This window comes from Thunnus thynnus, chromosome 18 (assembly GCF_963924715.1).
Source record: "Thunnus thynnus chromosome 18, fThuThy2.1, whole genome shotgun sequence".
Taxonomy (NCBI): domain Eukaryota; kingdom Metazoa; phylum Chordata; class Actinopteri; order Scombriformes; family Scombridae; genus Thunnus; species Thunnus thynnus.
This window is the reverse complement of record NC_089534.1, coordinates 6,539,117-6,554,258: the sequence shown is the minus strand read 5'-3', so window position 1 is coordinate 6,554,258 and position 15,142 is coordinate 6,539,117. Positions and strand designations below refer to the sequence as shown.

The following is a 15,142-nucleotide window of genomic DNA, read 5'->3' as shown; positions in this document are numbered from 1 at the left end:
TGTGCTCGGCATTTATTATTCATATTTCGACTGAGGGTGCAAAATATTAAACCGAGGGTGCGATCGATGCTTTTGCAGCCTCATAGGACCAACGGCTGAGGAGGTAAATGTACAGACGTTTACTATAAAATAAAGCAAGATGTCACTGGTTAGGATAAAGAAGCCATCGTCTGGTTTCACACACAGTAGAGTCCAAAAGTCTGAGACCACTTTAACATTCAAGTTAATAGGAAAGTGGTTTGGGTACGTCATGGTAACGGATCACGTCCGACTGTTAACTACACCCCCCGTTCTCTGTTTGAGAGAGAATATGAACCGTTATACAGGAAGTAACAGCGGCTGGAGTGGGGCTTTAAACTTTAAATTATTCATGAAAAGTAGAATCAACATTGAATTTTCCACCACAAAAGATATTCTCTCCTGGTTGAGCGGTGGACGCATCAATTTATGGTCCTCAGAACAGAGTTCTTACAACATTTTGTCCAGGAATATAAATGTCTTTATAGTCGCTCTAGGGGGAAGGGGACGCGGGGGTGATATCATTTAAATATGAAGATAATAGCGCATATTTTCAGCCAGTCACTGAATAAATAGTTGTGTCATGAATGGAAAGATCTCCACACGGCTGACCGATCACTGCGTGAAGTGGGAACGAATGTCGGCTCATTTGTGTCAGAAAGTTATAATTTATCCGCTGTTGGGATTTAATGGGGCTGAACGTCTGAAAAGCATGTCTGAAGGAGTATTCAGCCACCTCAACGTGTAGTCGACACCTGCCACGTCTTAAAGAGTGCCGAGTGTCAATAACCAGAAGAAGAAGTCGGAGTGTTTGCTTTGAAAACACACACTTTCCTGGCAGGAACAGGTGGAAAAATAAACTACAAGTCTTATCTAATTAGATAAAACTATCGTTGAACTCAGCTGTGAGGTCAACGCAGCACACAGACAAGTTCTCTTGTAGTTTCTTGGGTGTATTTTGGATTTAATAACTTACTTTGTCTTGTAAAGATAATTATTATTTATTCCGTACTTCAGCTGACCAACACACACTGCAGCACTTTACACAGTTCAGTTCAGATCAATATTGTCCCACAAGAGGAAATTATTTTGCAGCAAAGCATAAAAACACAAACAAAAGACATTAAAAGTGTCGGTACTGATACAAACAATAAGGATGAATATTAAAAGCAAGACAAACTGTAATAAAACCAGCAAAATAACGAGCCGGGCTGTGCGAGGAACCGAGTTTATAACGTTTCACTTATCGCACACGATGGTGATGAATGAAAAGTTGAACCTGTTGCACCGAGCAGAGAGCAGGAAGTCACATTCCTTAAAGAGAGGATGGTCTGGATTCAATAGGACGGATTCGAGTTTCCGTGCGACTTGTCTGTCGTAAATCTCAGACTGAGAAAGCTGCTTTTCCAAACTGCGTAGAAAATAAACGGGTGTCATGTCTGCATAAAGCTGTAAAGGAAAACTGACGTTAAAGTCTCCTTTTAACAGATAAATGTTGCTCTCCGTGTCTGAAAGTTTTAAAGATTCGCTGACGTGTGTCTGCGGTTCAGTGCTGTGACTTGAGCATCATTTCACGTCTTTGTGTGTCTCTTCACAGCCTCATTGAGTCAGTAATCCAGACTGATTCGTCTTCTTTGTTCCTCTAAGTGGCTCATAGTTGATCCACATTAACTGATATCTGACTCTTTCTTGTCTTTGTGTTTCCTCTCTCTCTCTCTCTTCTGCTGTCTCCTTTCATTATCTTCCAATCTGCCTCCTCCCTCCCTCCCTCCTTCCCTCCCTGCAGGCGGTGTCCATCTCACCCCGGAGGACTACACCAAGGCCCAGAAGTACTGCAAGTACGCCGGCAGCGCGCTGCAGTACGAGGACGTCTCCACCGCCGTCCAGAACCTCCAGAAAGCCCTCAAACTCCTCACCACAGGCAAAGAATGAAGCCTTTGTCTTCCTCCTTCAAATCCCTCCATCCCCCCTTTTTTTGCTCTCCGCAGCAGCTCCGCTCTATCTGTCACTGATCTGGCCCACAGCGAGCTGAGGATGCAGTTCACACACACACACACACACACACACACACACTGAGGCCGCCCTGTGAAGAGAGCCGTTCAGCTCGCCGTCAGACGAGGACATGATGGAAATCAGTCACAACAATGGCTGCCTGTGTCCGACACTGTGTCCACTGATTGACTGGATAACCGACCGACTGACTGCAGAACATGTTCACTGTCTCACGGCCGCGACTAGCCGTTATTGACATTATCGATTTATCTGCCTGTTATTTTCTCGGTTAGGAAATCAATCATTTTATCACTGAAATTGTCGTAAAGTGGTGAAAAATGCTTCACTGTAGCTTCACACAGCTCAGATAGACGTATTCAGATGTTTTATTTTGTCCGACCAACAGTCCAGAACAAAAAAATATGCAGTTTGCTTTCATATATGACAAAAGAAAAACAGCAAGTTTGTCATTTTTTGCTTTAAAAATAGTGAAAATAAACATTTTCTTTCACCCAACCTCTATTAGCCACTTTATTAAGACTTGACTATTATCTGAATATTGACTTTTATATGAGAATTTACAGTTTATCATTATTGTTGCTTTTAATACTGACAAATACTGGATATTCAGTCTCCATCAGGCTCTAATTACAGCTCAGATCATATTTTCTGTCTTCAAGTCACCACGGAGAACCTGCGTGATGTAAACAGAGCTCCGACCGTCAGTAAAGTGATTAACGGAAAAATAATAGTTCAAAGAAAAATGTAAAACTGTTCTCAGGTTCCTGCTTCCTGTTTTTCCTCATTTTATATTTTAGTAAATGTAATTTCTTTGGGTTTTGGACTGTTTAGTAAACAAAACAACACATCTGATGAATTGTTGATGCACATTTGCAGTTTTCTGAAATTTGATAATAATTAATCAAGAAAATAATGATCAGAATCATCGATAATGAAATAACGGGTTGATAACCGCTCAGCTGACGTGATTAATAACTAACCAGGAGACTAAATGACGACAGACGGACTCACTACTCGCTGCCTACCGAAGGTTTAAATCGTTCACTGTGCGACTCGTCGATTAATCGGTTCGTTAACAAGCGCTGAATATTCTCCAGATGATTTTCTCTCCAGCTAACAGCTGACAGCCGAGTCTCTTATATAATAATCATTTAAACCTTTTTTTCTGTCTTTTGTCACGTGTGAAACTAAAACTCAGAATGTATCTAAACTTATACCTTTTTATTTTAGTTGTTACAGCCGGTCATAACTCATTGAACTACATGTTTACTGTTTTAGGAGATAAAAGTGCGTCTTGTTTGTGTCGCACGTACACAGACAGATGAGAGTAAATAAACTGCTGTTGGAGTGTCAACAGGGGGCGATATTATACTCTGACTGTCCTCTTTTTGTTTCTTGAAAACATTTATTTTAATGGCTTTAACATATCACTTTCTCTGTATGTGAGGATGATGATGATGATGATGATGATGATGATGGGGAGGGGCAGTGATTCTTTCTGGTTATTTAACTTTATTGTTTCTCAGAACTTGTTTTAGCGGGGCTTTAAAGGTTTTCACAAAGTTGCACGTAGAAGAAGAAGAAGATCTCATAATCCGCCAGAATGATTCGGTTTGAATAAAATATTTGAAACGATGTTGACTGATGTGTGTTTTTTGGGGGGTTTTTGGGCTTTAACTTGATGATATCTGCAGCTGGGAGGTTTATTTTAGTCATTGCTGTGGCGATATTTAAAATGAAAGTGACGACTGCATCTTCTGAGCTTCAGAAACACAGACGCAGTGATCAGTGTGTCGTCATGTTGTCATTCTACAGCGCTGCCGAAACCGGTCCTGTAGTTGTTACATGGAGTCATGTTTACTGAGGAAAAGATGTGAGGAGAAGTTTTTTTTTTAAATATATAAATTTATTGACAAAACTGAATTAACAAGGATGCAGAGAAATCAGGATAAAAGCTCATTCAGATGCCACAAAAAGTAAAAAACAAAGTGGTTCTTGAGGTTTCAGCTCATATGAAACACAGTTTTTCACATATAGATATAGTTTTTATGGCCTTACTGTTCTGATTAAGTTTCAAGTTGTCTAAATATATACTAAAACTGGCTTTTAAAGGACGGGTTCAGTTAAAACAACAGTCAGCCAAATAAACATTGAAACCTGTTTTTCTTGCTGTAATCATTCCTCCTGTTCATACTGACCATTAGAAGATCTCTTCATGACGCACTTATAATGGAAGTGATGGAGGACAAAATCCACAGTCCTCCTTCTGAGCAAAAATGTATTTAAAAGTTTATCTGAAGCTAATATGAAGCTTCCACCTGTCACTCAAAGTGGCCACGCCCTTAATTATGCATAACTTTAAGCCTTAATGAAATTACAGTTGTCATGAACGGAGAAATTAGCTATAGAGACCAAAACCATTTTTTGTACCAGGCTGTTAACATGATTATTTCTGCTGTAAAGTTGGCATTTTAACATGGAGGTCTATGGGGATTGACTCGCTTTTGGAGAAAGCCTCAAGAGGCCATTTAGGAAGTGCAGTTTTTGGTATTTTGGCGTTGGCTTCATTTTTTAGTCCCAGAGGCTACTGGGCACCTTCGAGTCTGTCTTAAAACAACAGTCAGGAGCCCAAATGAACACTGAAACATGTTTTTCTTGCTGTAATCATTCCTCCTGTTCATACTGACCATTAGAAGATCTCTTCATGACGCACTTACAATGTAAGTGATGGGAGACAAAATCCACAGTCCTCCTTCTGTACAAAAATGTATTTAAAAGTTTATCTGAGGCTAAAATGAAGCTTCAGTCGCCCAAATGAGTCAGTTTAGTGTCAAAGTTCCTCTTTTTGTTTCTATACTTCCACCGCAGCTCAACAGGGAAACACAAAGAGAGAATCTGATGCTAAAAAGACTGTAAATGTGTCAGATATCCACTTGATATGACTAACTCAGACTGATGAAGCCTCATATAAGCTTCACATCAACTTTTACATTTATGCCCAAAATAACTGTGTGGACACCTGACTGTTATTATTATAAGACACACTTGAAAAATTGTGAACCCTCCCTTTAATACATTGACGTTTGATATGAGAAGTTGATGGAGTTATTATAATACTTCCCAAAAATCAGAAGACAGGAAACATGATTTTCGAGAAATGACACGTTGTTTTGTGTGAACTGTCATGGAGACGTCGGTTTCTGATGACGGCAGCTGTTGCTTTAACAGCTCTGGAGAGACTTTGGATGCAGTTTATATCCGCACATATACATCGAGATCCTCCAAACAAGAAATAAGAGCGTTGGAACATCCTTCATGACGGCGGAGCGGAACGATTTCCAGGCTGAACGAGGAGCAAATAAGAGAACGGGCCTGTAGCCAGCGTCATATATCTGATAGGAGAGTAGAAACAGTGCAGGAGGGACATGTGGTTCCAGTTTGTTTCGTAATGATGAAGCAGCCGGCGGTGGTGAGAGGAGGAAGAGGAAGTTAGGAACTTAAAGTTCAAAGTGTCTCAACTTCTCTTTAAACACATCGACACTTTGAGCTTCAGACACAAATCCGTAAAAACACCTGCAGTGATGTGATGGTGAACCCGAGACGTTAAGAGTCTCTCAAGTTGTGACAGATATCAGATCATCAAGAACTCAAATCCTCATCGTTTGGTTCTCCATCTGTGGAATGAAATTCATCAAATTGAGAAAACTATAACGGGAAAAGTATTTTATTATTCAGAAAGCTGTCGTCATTATTACAAAATAACTTTCTAACAGCTGATAGTCGGTGCTTGTTGTGACAAACATCCTTTAGACTCCTTCAGTAGGAGATACTGAGTGACAACATCCTTCATACTGTCTGCATGCTGATAACATCCAGGCTGCTTAATAAGAGCAGAACGTCATTATGTCTTCACACTAAAAGAAAGTCAGATCATTTCAGCAGCAGTTTTTATGAGATACAGACGAACGTTTCAAACATCTTTCTTTCTTTACCAGCAGAACAAAAATACACACTTCTAATTAAATCCCAGCAATGAGCACATATACATAAATCACATGCATGAAACAAAACCAATATCTTTCTCTTATTATATTATAACAAGACAATGTTTGAACATGAATAAACATCTTCTTATAGAGAGTAAACTGTTTCATTATAATAATATATTTGACATCAGGAACAGTTTCTTTTGTCCAAAGATTCTTCTTCATCTGTTTTTTTTCCAGTGTTTCTTCTTTGATGATTAAAATAAATGTATTATTAAAGTTCAGATTGAAGGTTAAGGACAAAAATACTCTAGTTGAATGATATTTAATGACATGATTGTTCAAATTCTAATGTTGAAGTCATAATGGCTTTTTAAGCATAAAAAACATTTTCCTGAAAAATATAAAAACATCTATTCCCATAGAGAGAGTTAAATCAGAGAAATGTTTCAGATCATCAGCAGATTTCTTTGAAAACAAAACAAAACAAAACAATGTGAAAACTCTTCTTCTGAATCTGAAATATGTTTTTTTTTTATTCTTATCCTCAGATGGAGATTTATTAGTAAGGAGTAAGAGTCCGTCTTCCAAATTCCTCACCTGTCTGTCTTTTCCATTATCTGCTTTTTCTGTTTCAGAGTAGTGTTCTCTGTGTCTCCTGGTCAGTTTTCTTTTTTTTCTTCTATTTTTAGATTTGAAACACACACACACACACACACACACACACACACACACACACACACACACACACACACAGTCCTTTTACAGATTTTTCTACCTCGGGGACATTTTTGTGCTCTGACTCTGGTCGCTGTACGTCGTGTTCAGTCCTCGTCTCCTCCTCTGTCAAAAAAACAAAAAAAAAAACCTGATTTTGTTTGTGAGAAAATCTGCCAGGAACAAAAAGTTTTCTCTTTTTTTATGCATATTATGCAATCTTCTATCCCTTAATCCCTTATTTATTTATTTATTTATAAAAGGGGGGTTGATTTAAGTCGTGAATGTGAGGTGATCACATATAAAAACCTGCAGCAGACTCACAGTTACTGACAGCGTCACAGTCACAGAAAACATTTACATCATTGTTCAATAACAGACTGCAGGTTTATTATCTGGAGAGAAATATGACACATTTTTATCATCATCACTAAGTTAGAAGTCAGTTAAAAGCATTTTAATGAAATTTTTTTAAAATAACTTCTAGGTTTTTTGTGTTTGTAACAGTTAATCTATGTTTCAATCTGTCTGTTTTTTTCCTTTAAAGTTTCATTTGCTAACTTTGCATGATTGCTAACTTCCTTATGGTCGGTGTCCATCTCTTCCGTTTGGAGCTAACGGAGCAATAACTTCCAAAATGACCACCAACACATTCATCAGAGATTAAGACCAGAATGACTCATTAAAAAACAGTGATGACTCAGTGTTTCTAGGGAGAAGTTGAGACTTTTTGAATCAGCTGGAGCGTCTGTGACACTCAAGACACGGTGGCTTGTGAGATAATGGGCCCCCGGGGGCACAATAAACATGTAAAGGCCCCTTTACCGCACATCACTCACTCATTCTGCATCTTTATGGTGGGTTTCTTTGACTGCTAACATTCTGAAAACACATCCAAAACTTTAGCATCTTCTCTCATACTCAATATTGCAGCTTACTACACAAAATATCACTCTGTCTCTCTACTATCACACATGTTTAAACAGCTTTACTCATTCTAATGTAGGTTTACTGAAGCCTGAGTTTAAAAAAAGCCCCATCAGAGATGAGATCAGGACGTTTTCTACCTCTGACTGGCTTTCTAATTTGAAATGTAAATAACTGTCACTTCCAATGTGAGCATCACCTGAAGAAGCTCCTCTCTCTCTCTCTCTCTCTCTCTCTCTCTCTCTCTCTCTCTCTCTCTGACGCAACAACAGCTGTGTTTTCATATAAAAACCTGTCTTCACGCAGCGCGCGCACGTTTCTAAATCAACATCTGCAAAGTGGACACTGAACCGTGTGACGTTGTTGTTGTTGTTGTGAGCGCCGATTTCACCAAAAAAAAAAAAAAAAAAAAAAAGTTAAGAAAATATTGACGCACAGTTCTGATCACATCATCGCTGATCACATGATTGAACGTTTTTGATGTTTATCTGTTAAACTCTCTCGGTACGGATTGTAAATTCCTCCCTCGGCTCGTTACTGTCACCACCTGCTGATGTCTGAATAGTTTTCCACTCTTGTTTTTTTGTTTTTTTTCATCGTCGTGCTTTTATGTTTTAGTGCTTTTATAGAGCAGCTTCATCAGAGACAATTATCAATAACATAAAAAAAGTTTCCTCCCACACACACACACACACACACACACACACACACACACACACACACACTAACGTAGATCTAGCAGGTTATGATGGTGCGTTTTTATTGCCTCTCCATGCAAATCTCTGCAGCCTCGTTTCTCCACTCGCGACTTTTTATCAAGGAGGAAAATCTGGCAGCGTGACGTTTAAAGTCAAATCAAACACGGCTCACCTCAGTGTCTCCATTGTCCTCCGACGTTTATCACAAAGTATTTATCATGACGGAGATGATTCAGGTTTGGTTTTTGATGATTGACAACAGGGGAGCGGTCAGTTTAATGTCACTGTTGTTTCTCTAATGATGCTGAACAAATGGTTTCACCTTAAACAGCCTCTGAACCTGCAGAATACTCGGTCGGATATCTTCTCTGTTGACGCGGGAACCGGCTGAAGCTCTTTTTAGATGGGTTTTAGATATCGGTGCTTCGATGTCACAAAACGTTTCGCAGCTCAACCAGGATAAAACACAAACTTTAGTCAGAGGTTTTAAGGTGCAAAGACAGAAACTGGTCACAAACTTTAACTTAAAGGCTCATTTGGGGTTCAATATGTCACCAAATATACTTTAAATCACTTCAAATTAAAGCTTAAGTGCAACATTTCTCTCTCTGAGTGACACAGAGAGATTAATGCATGCTTTTATAACCAGCAGGCTGGACTATTACCCCCCTAAATAATGTTATAATTCATAACTCAGAAGGAGAGAACACATTACACCTGTTTTAAAGTCTTTACATTGGGTTTTCTGTGAGTTTTCAGATTGATTTTTTAAATAATTTTGCTTGTTTTTAAAGGTTTTCATGGTCTCGCAGCAGCTCTGACGTGTTTTTCGTGTGTGACTCTCAGGTTCTCTGGACTCGTTTAGTTGTTCTAAAGTGCAGGACGAAAACTTCTGGTGAAGCAGCTTTTAGATTTTATGCTCCGGGACATTGGAACAGTCTGAGGAGGAATTGAGAACAGCTGAAAGTGTTGATATCTTTAAACTTAAAACTTATGCACTCACAACATAAGTGATGGGAGTTGAAATCCACAGTCCTTGTTTTGAGCAAAAATGCATTTAAAAGTGTATCTGAAGCTTGTATGAGGCTTCAGCAGTCTGAGTTAGTCATATCAAGTGGATATCTGACACATTTACAGTCTTTTTAGCATCAAATTCCCTCTTTGTGTTTCCCTGTTGAGCTGCGGTGGAAGTATAGTAACAAAAAGAGGAACTTTGGCACCAAAAAGTCTGTAATGTTGAAATATATCTACTAGATTTGACTCATTTGGACGACTGAAGCTTCATATTAGCTTCAGATAAACTTTTAAATATGTTTTTGTACAGAAGGAGGCTTGTGTATTTTGTCCCCCATCACTTACACTGTAAGTGCATTATGAAGGGATCTTCTAATGGTCAGTATGAACAGGAGGAATGATTACAGCAAGAAAAACCTGTTTCGGTGTTCATTTGGGCTCCTGACTGTTGTTTTAAGACAGACTTGAAGGTGCCCAGTAGCTTAATACCAAGCAGAAACCTCTGGGACTGAAAAATGAAGCCAACTCCAAAATACCAAAAACTGCACTTCCATGATTGGCCTCTTGAAGCTTTCTCCAAAAGCGAGTCAGTCCCCACAGACTGAGGGGGGGTGGGGTTATATAACTCACCCATTAAAATGTCATTAAGGCTTTAAGTTATGTATAATTAAGGGCGTGGCTGCTTTGAGTGACAGTGTTACCATGGTGACAACGTTGGTTAGGTAACGTAACCATAGCGCAACCCCAGATTCACAGAGTACAGGCATAGCTGTAGCCGTCGCTATTTCAGTGTGTTTTCAGTTAATTTCAGTTAGTTTTTTTCCGGTTAGTACATTTTGTTTTAATGGTTTTAAAGCCTGTTGTTCACTACTGAAAATTAGCATTAGCATTATCACAGTTAACCATACACTACAAATACACCATGCTAACCAAGCTAGCAACTAGCGTTAGGGTGAGTGCCACCCTCTCGTCAAAATATGGTCACCTCTGGCTCCAAAAATCCAAAATGGGGATGGTCAAAATGCCAAACTCAAGGCTTCAAAACAGGAGTCCACAAACCAGGGTAACGTCACAGTGGCTACGTCCATTATTTTTTATAGTCTATGCCTAATATATGGATGCCATGGATGTATTATAAGAGCTAGATACCAGATAAAAAATGGCGCCCATTCAGTCCTGTAAGAATTGCTCAGCTTTTTTTCAGCTCGAGGAAAGTTTTACAAATGTAAAACCTCCATGGATCAAAAATTAACAGTAGAAAGAGTCATAATTGACGTTGTTTGCAGTTCGAGGTGTCCTGTCAACAGTTTTACAGACGTTTCTTTTACAGAGGTGGTCTATGGGGAAAAATGATTTTTTGGGTATTTCTCGTTGTAATACCGCGAGTGGCCACTAGGAAAATTGGCTATAAGGCTGAGCGGCAGCGGCGTCCTATCCAGCTCTTATTATACATCCATGGAGTGACGTCACAGTGTGTACGTCCATTATTTTTTACAGTCTCTGCCTAATTTACAGCCATATAACCACAACTTCTGCAGTTCGAGTCCAGCTGCGGACCTTTGATACATGTGACCCTCCATCACTCACTCCCTTCAAGTCCTGTCATCTCTCCACTGTCTCATTAATAAACACTGAAAACGCCCCAAAAATATATTGAAAAAAACAATCAGACTTGAAAACCTCTCCTTTAAGATATACTTTTGTGATTGGATGTTTTATTTCCCACATGTTGTCATCTGGCACTCAGAGCCCAAAGTCAAACATTTTTCTTTCTTTTCTCTGTTTGGCGCATAAATGTGTCCGACTCGTTTTATTTTGAACATTTGGCTCTAAACCTGCCCGGCTACATTTATTTTGGCATCCTGACCGGAAGAGAGCTGTTCCAGTCCTTCCAGTTTGACTCCACAGCGTCTCCAAACCAAACCCTGAAACTCTCCGCTGGCTTTCTGTCAGTGGCAGCATCTTGTCCCCGCCGCCGGGCAGTCCGGATCATTGAAGCGAACCCACCCGCTTTCTCCTCCTCTCTCTCTCTCTCTCTCTCTCTCTGTCTCACTTTCTCTCCGAACTTTGGAGACTTTTGCGCGTCAACGAGGCGCATTTTGGATTTCTGGAGACGTTGATGAGGAGTCTTTAAAAGTTTCAGCGCAAGAAAAACTCCCCCCCCCCAAAAAAAAACTGAAGTGCAGAGTTTGTGGAGAGGGAGAATGATCCTGCAGGGGGACCAGCTGCCGCTCCAGTGAACACATGTGAGTCCTAAAATCATAAATCTTTAAACATTTTTACAAGGAATATGTTTGTCTGACGGTTTTAATGTGATATTTGCATTTTAACATCTGCATTTAGGAGCTTGTTTGTGTCTGAGGGCTTTAAAAAGCGAGTTTTTTCCTTCTTTAATGAGATTTTAAATACACAAAAGCATCGTTTTTATGTTAACATTTAGTTTTTAAAGTTTTATTTATGCAGTCTGCTTCTAAAATATCCTTTCAGTCCTCATGTTGAGCTCATTATTTTTCCTCCAGGTTCACTTAACGCGCTGCAGCCAGTCGATCCCGCGCTGTTTTCAGCCATTTAAACATGAGAAATAACTCGTTTAAACCTTCAACCGGACTCTTAACTTTTGCACTTTGGTGTTAAGTTAATTATTTTTACTTTAAATGCTCCTTCAGTAACTTTTCCTCCCGTTAAACAGAGCCGCTCCTGCCCCGTTTTCTGCGCTCTCCCTGCGCTCTCAGAGGTGCCAGAACGCGTTAATTAAACAGAAACAGTTGTGATTTTGTGATTGAGCTGAAAGTTTTTGGGGTTTTTTTATGATTGACGTGAGGTTAATGGGGAGAAGCAGGCGACACAGTAAAAAAGTTCTTTTCTTTTTGTCTAACATGAGAGCTGAACTCTGTGGTGGAAAACTGAAGAAGAAGAAGAAAAAAAAGATGTTTTCCATGATGCTATTGGCCGCCTATAGTTTCATATGTTTACAATCTGTCTCCGCCATACTGAGCAGTAACATGAAGAGAGTTTCTTCTCTTTTTGAGGAGAAGGAAAAGTGACTGTTTTCTTCTCAGATTGTTTCATTGGATTCATTTTTAGAGGCAGTAAAAAAAAAAAAAAAAAGTATCCAATGTTTCCCTTAAAAAAAAAGCAAATATCTGAGAAAAGCAGAATTTAGATTTTCCTATGTTTTTAATCATCTTGTGATGCCTTGTTGAGGTTACAACCTCCATGTTAGGAACCACAGGAATGAAGAGTTATGGTTGAAGTCGCTATAATGTTTCTGGACTGATGTGGTGTAAATATTAAATCCTTATAATATTCCAGTAGTGACTTACAACAGGCCTGTTAGTGTTTCTCGCCAAAACTCATTGTGTGAATCTTTGAAGTTTAAAAGGATACGTCTGACAGTTTTCTATATATTTTTTATTATTGTCAACAAATCTCATGTTTGGATCCAAACCAACAATGAACTGATTTACTGACAAGTATCATGTGTGAATCCAAAGCCTGATATATATTATTCCTCTGTGCCGTAGACCTCTGTTGTTGTCCAAAAACTATTAAAAACACGTCAATAAGCCACACAGCTGCACTGGGTGACATGATCCTTTATTATGTAGAGTTTGGTTGCTTTAGTTTATTTAGAAACGGCTCCAAAAGCCACTGAGCATGTGTGGGAACACGGTTATGTGTTTTATAATGTGACAACGCTACGGTTAAAGTTTGGTTTAGGGCAGCAACTAATGATTATTTTCTTGATTAATAGATTAGTTGTTTTGTCTATAAAATATCAGAAAATGGTGAAAAATGTTTCCCAAAGCTCAAGGTGACGTCTTCACATGTCTTGTTTTGTCCACAACCAAAAGATATTCAGTTTTTATTCATGGAGGAGTAAAGAAACAGGAAAATATTCACATTTAAGAAGCTGGAATCTGAGAATTTGGACATTTTCTTTTTAAAAAATGACTCCAAACGATTAATCCATTATCAAAATAGATGGCGATTAATTTTCTGCTGATCGACTAATTGTTGCAGCTCTTGTTTGGTTAAGTTTAGGCACAAAAACCACTTGGTTTAGTTTTAGGGAAGGATCGTTGTTTGGGTTGAAAGAAGTACTTTGTTCATAGAGTTGCAAAGTTGTGAGTAGTAAGGCAGACGCCGCTGAGCATGATCAGGAACACGGTTACATTATAAATTTCTGAAAGAACTTCAGGACAGAGTCGAGAGGTTGTGATAAGTAGCTCAACAAGCAAGTGAAGCTGTAACAGAACCGCGTTCCTGCACATGCTCAGTGGCTTTACACAGAACTACTCTCCTGAGACTGAAAACATGATCACAGTTATTAGTCTTTTGAGCCGTTTCTGAACAAACTAACATGACTAAACTCTTCATAATGAAGGAACATGACACACAGTGCAGCGATGTGGCTCATTGACGTGTTTTTAATCGTTTTTTTGAACAACAGCGGTCTACTGCCCGCTGAGGAGGCTGCAGCAGCCCCTACTGGCGGAGGGCTGTAACTGCAAGGCAAAAAAAGGTTTACTAAACAAATCAGTAAAAAACTTATGCTGAAGGTTGGCAAATGTGTCTTTATTACGTTTCCTCACTTTGGTTTTGGTTACAATATTTTCGCTATAAATTTCAGATACTTTGTGTGTTCGTGTTGGTGTGGTGCAGCGCGGGAAGCGAGTTCAGAGTTGCTGTGTGTGTGCGTGTGTGTGTGTGTGTGTGTGTGTGTGTGAGTGTGTGTGTGTGAGTTGGAGGGTGTTATAAAGTTGAAGTGCATTGTTTTATTGCTATAGCGTGGCTGCGGCTGTGACAATAAATCGTCTCCTGATCAGGGATAAACCTGCGTTCAGTGTGTGAACTGTCCACATCTGAATATGTTGCTGTGCTGCTTTCACATACAGCATGTTGATGTTCAAGTTTGCCGTCTGTCGTAGTGTAAAATATTCTAAAACTGGTGTAAAATGTTGTTGGCCATTCAAATGAATACAAAAAGCATTTAATCATATAGACCTTCTCTCAGCATCCCCGACTCTGACTGACTTCAACTGATAGAGGTTGAATTTAAAGCCCCTCCTCCACTGGATGTCGTTGTCTTCACTGTGCAGGATTTGTTTTTCTGAGCTTAAATCTAAATTAAACACGTGTAGCTACGAGCAGGATTTGTGACATAACAGCTACTAGCTCAGTGGTCAGCACTGGTTCGTCACAGCCAGAAGTCCTGGGTTGGATCTTGGACCTTTCTGTGCGGATTTGCATGTTCTCTCGTGTCGGCGTGAGTTTCCGCCAGGTGCTCTGGTTTCCTCCCACCATCAAACACATGAATGCTGCCAGTGTGCAGGATGGGTTACAACTTTTGTTTCAATCTATAAGTGCTGAGAAATGACAATAAAGTAATCTTGATCTTAATTAGTTTGGAGCCAGTTGTGGTCCAGTATGCAATCACGTCTCAACTGTTGAAATCAACAATATTTACATATTCAGAGGCTTTTTTACATGAAGGAGAAGAAGGAGATGTTGTTTTAAAATATAAATTATAATCATAATGTGTCTTAAAGAAATTTGATTGAGCCTAAAAACAATTTCAACAAATTTAAAGAACAGTCTCTCTGTATAAAAGCCTAAAGTTACAAAATATTTCCATCTTTAGGGTCACTGTAGGAAAATCAATCAAATTTCATGCAAAAAAAATGACATAATTTAGGATGTTTTCACTGTTTCAAATGTCAAAATGAGTCAAAGTTTGACTTGAAAACTGCTGAATTGAAAAGAGTA

At 39.2% G+C, this 15,142-nt stretch overlaps 2 protein-coding genes across 13 annotated transcripts in view; both read left to right on the top strand.

Moving 5' to 3' along the window:
- Positions 1-3,666, top strand: part of vta1 (vesicle (multivesicular body) trafficking 1) — a 76,699-nt gene extending 73,033 nt beyond the window's left edge. For all 3 annotated transcript variants that reach the window (XM_067572440.1, XM_067572439.1, XM_067572438.1), the window contains one exon: positions 1,805-3,666. In XM_067572440.1, the coding sequence (XP_067428541.1) occupies positions 1,805-1,950 (146 nt within the window). In that variant the 3' untranslated portion in view covers positions 1,951-3,666. The remainder of the gene's footprint in view (positions 1-1,804) is intronic.
- A 6,717-nt stretch (positions 3,667-10,383) lies between these two features.
- Positions 10,384-15,142, top strand: part of adgrg6 (adhesion G protein-coupled receptor G6) — a 129,552-nt gene continuing 124,793 nt past the window's right edge. For 4 of the 10 annotated variants that reach the window (XR_010924442.1, XR_010924441.1, XM_067572429.1 and 1 more), the window contains exon 1: positions 10,385-11,619. Coding sequence is in view for 8 of the 10 variants with exons in the window: in XM_067572429.1 (XP_067428530.1) it covers positions 11,618-11,619 (2 nt within the window). In the remaining 2 variants the exon portion in view is untranslated. Of the gene's footprint in view, positions 11,620-15,142 lie in introns of all 10 variants that reach the window. The other 6 variants (XM_067572430.1, XM_067572431.1, XM_067572433.1 and 3 more) reach the window with 5 other exon arrangements.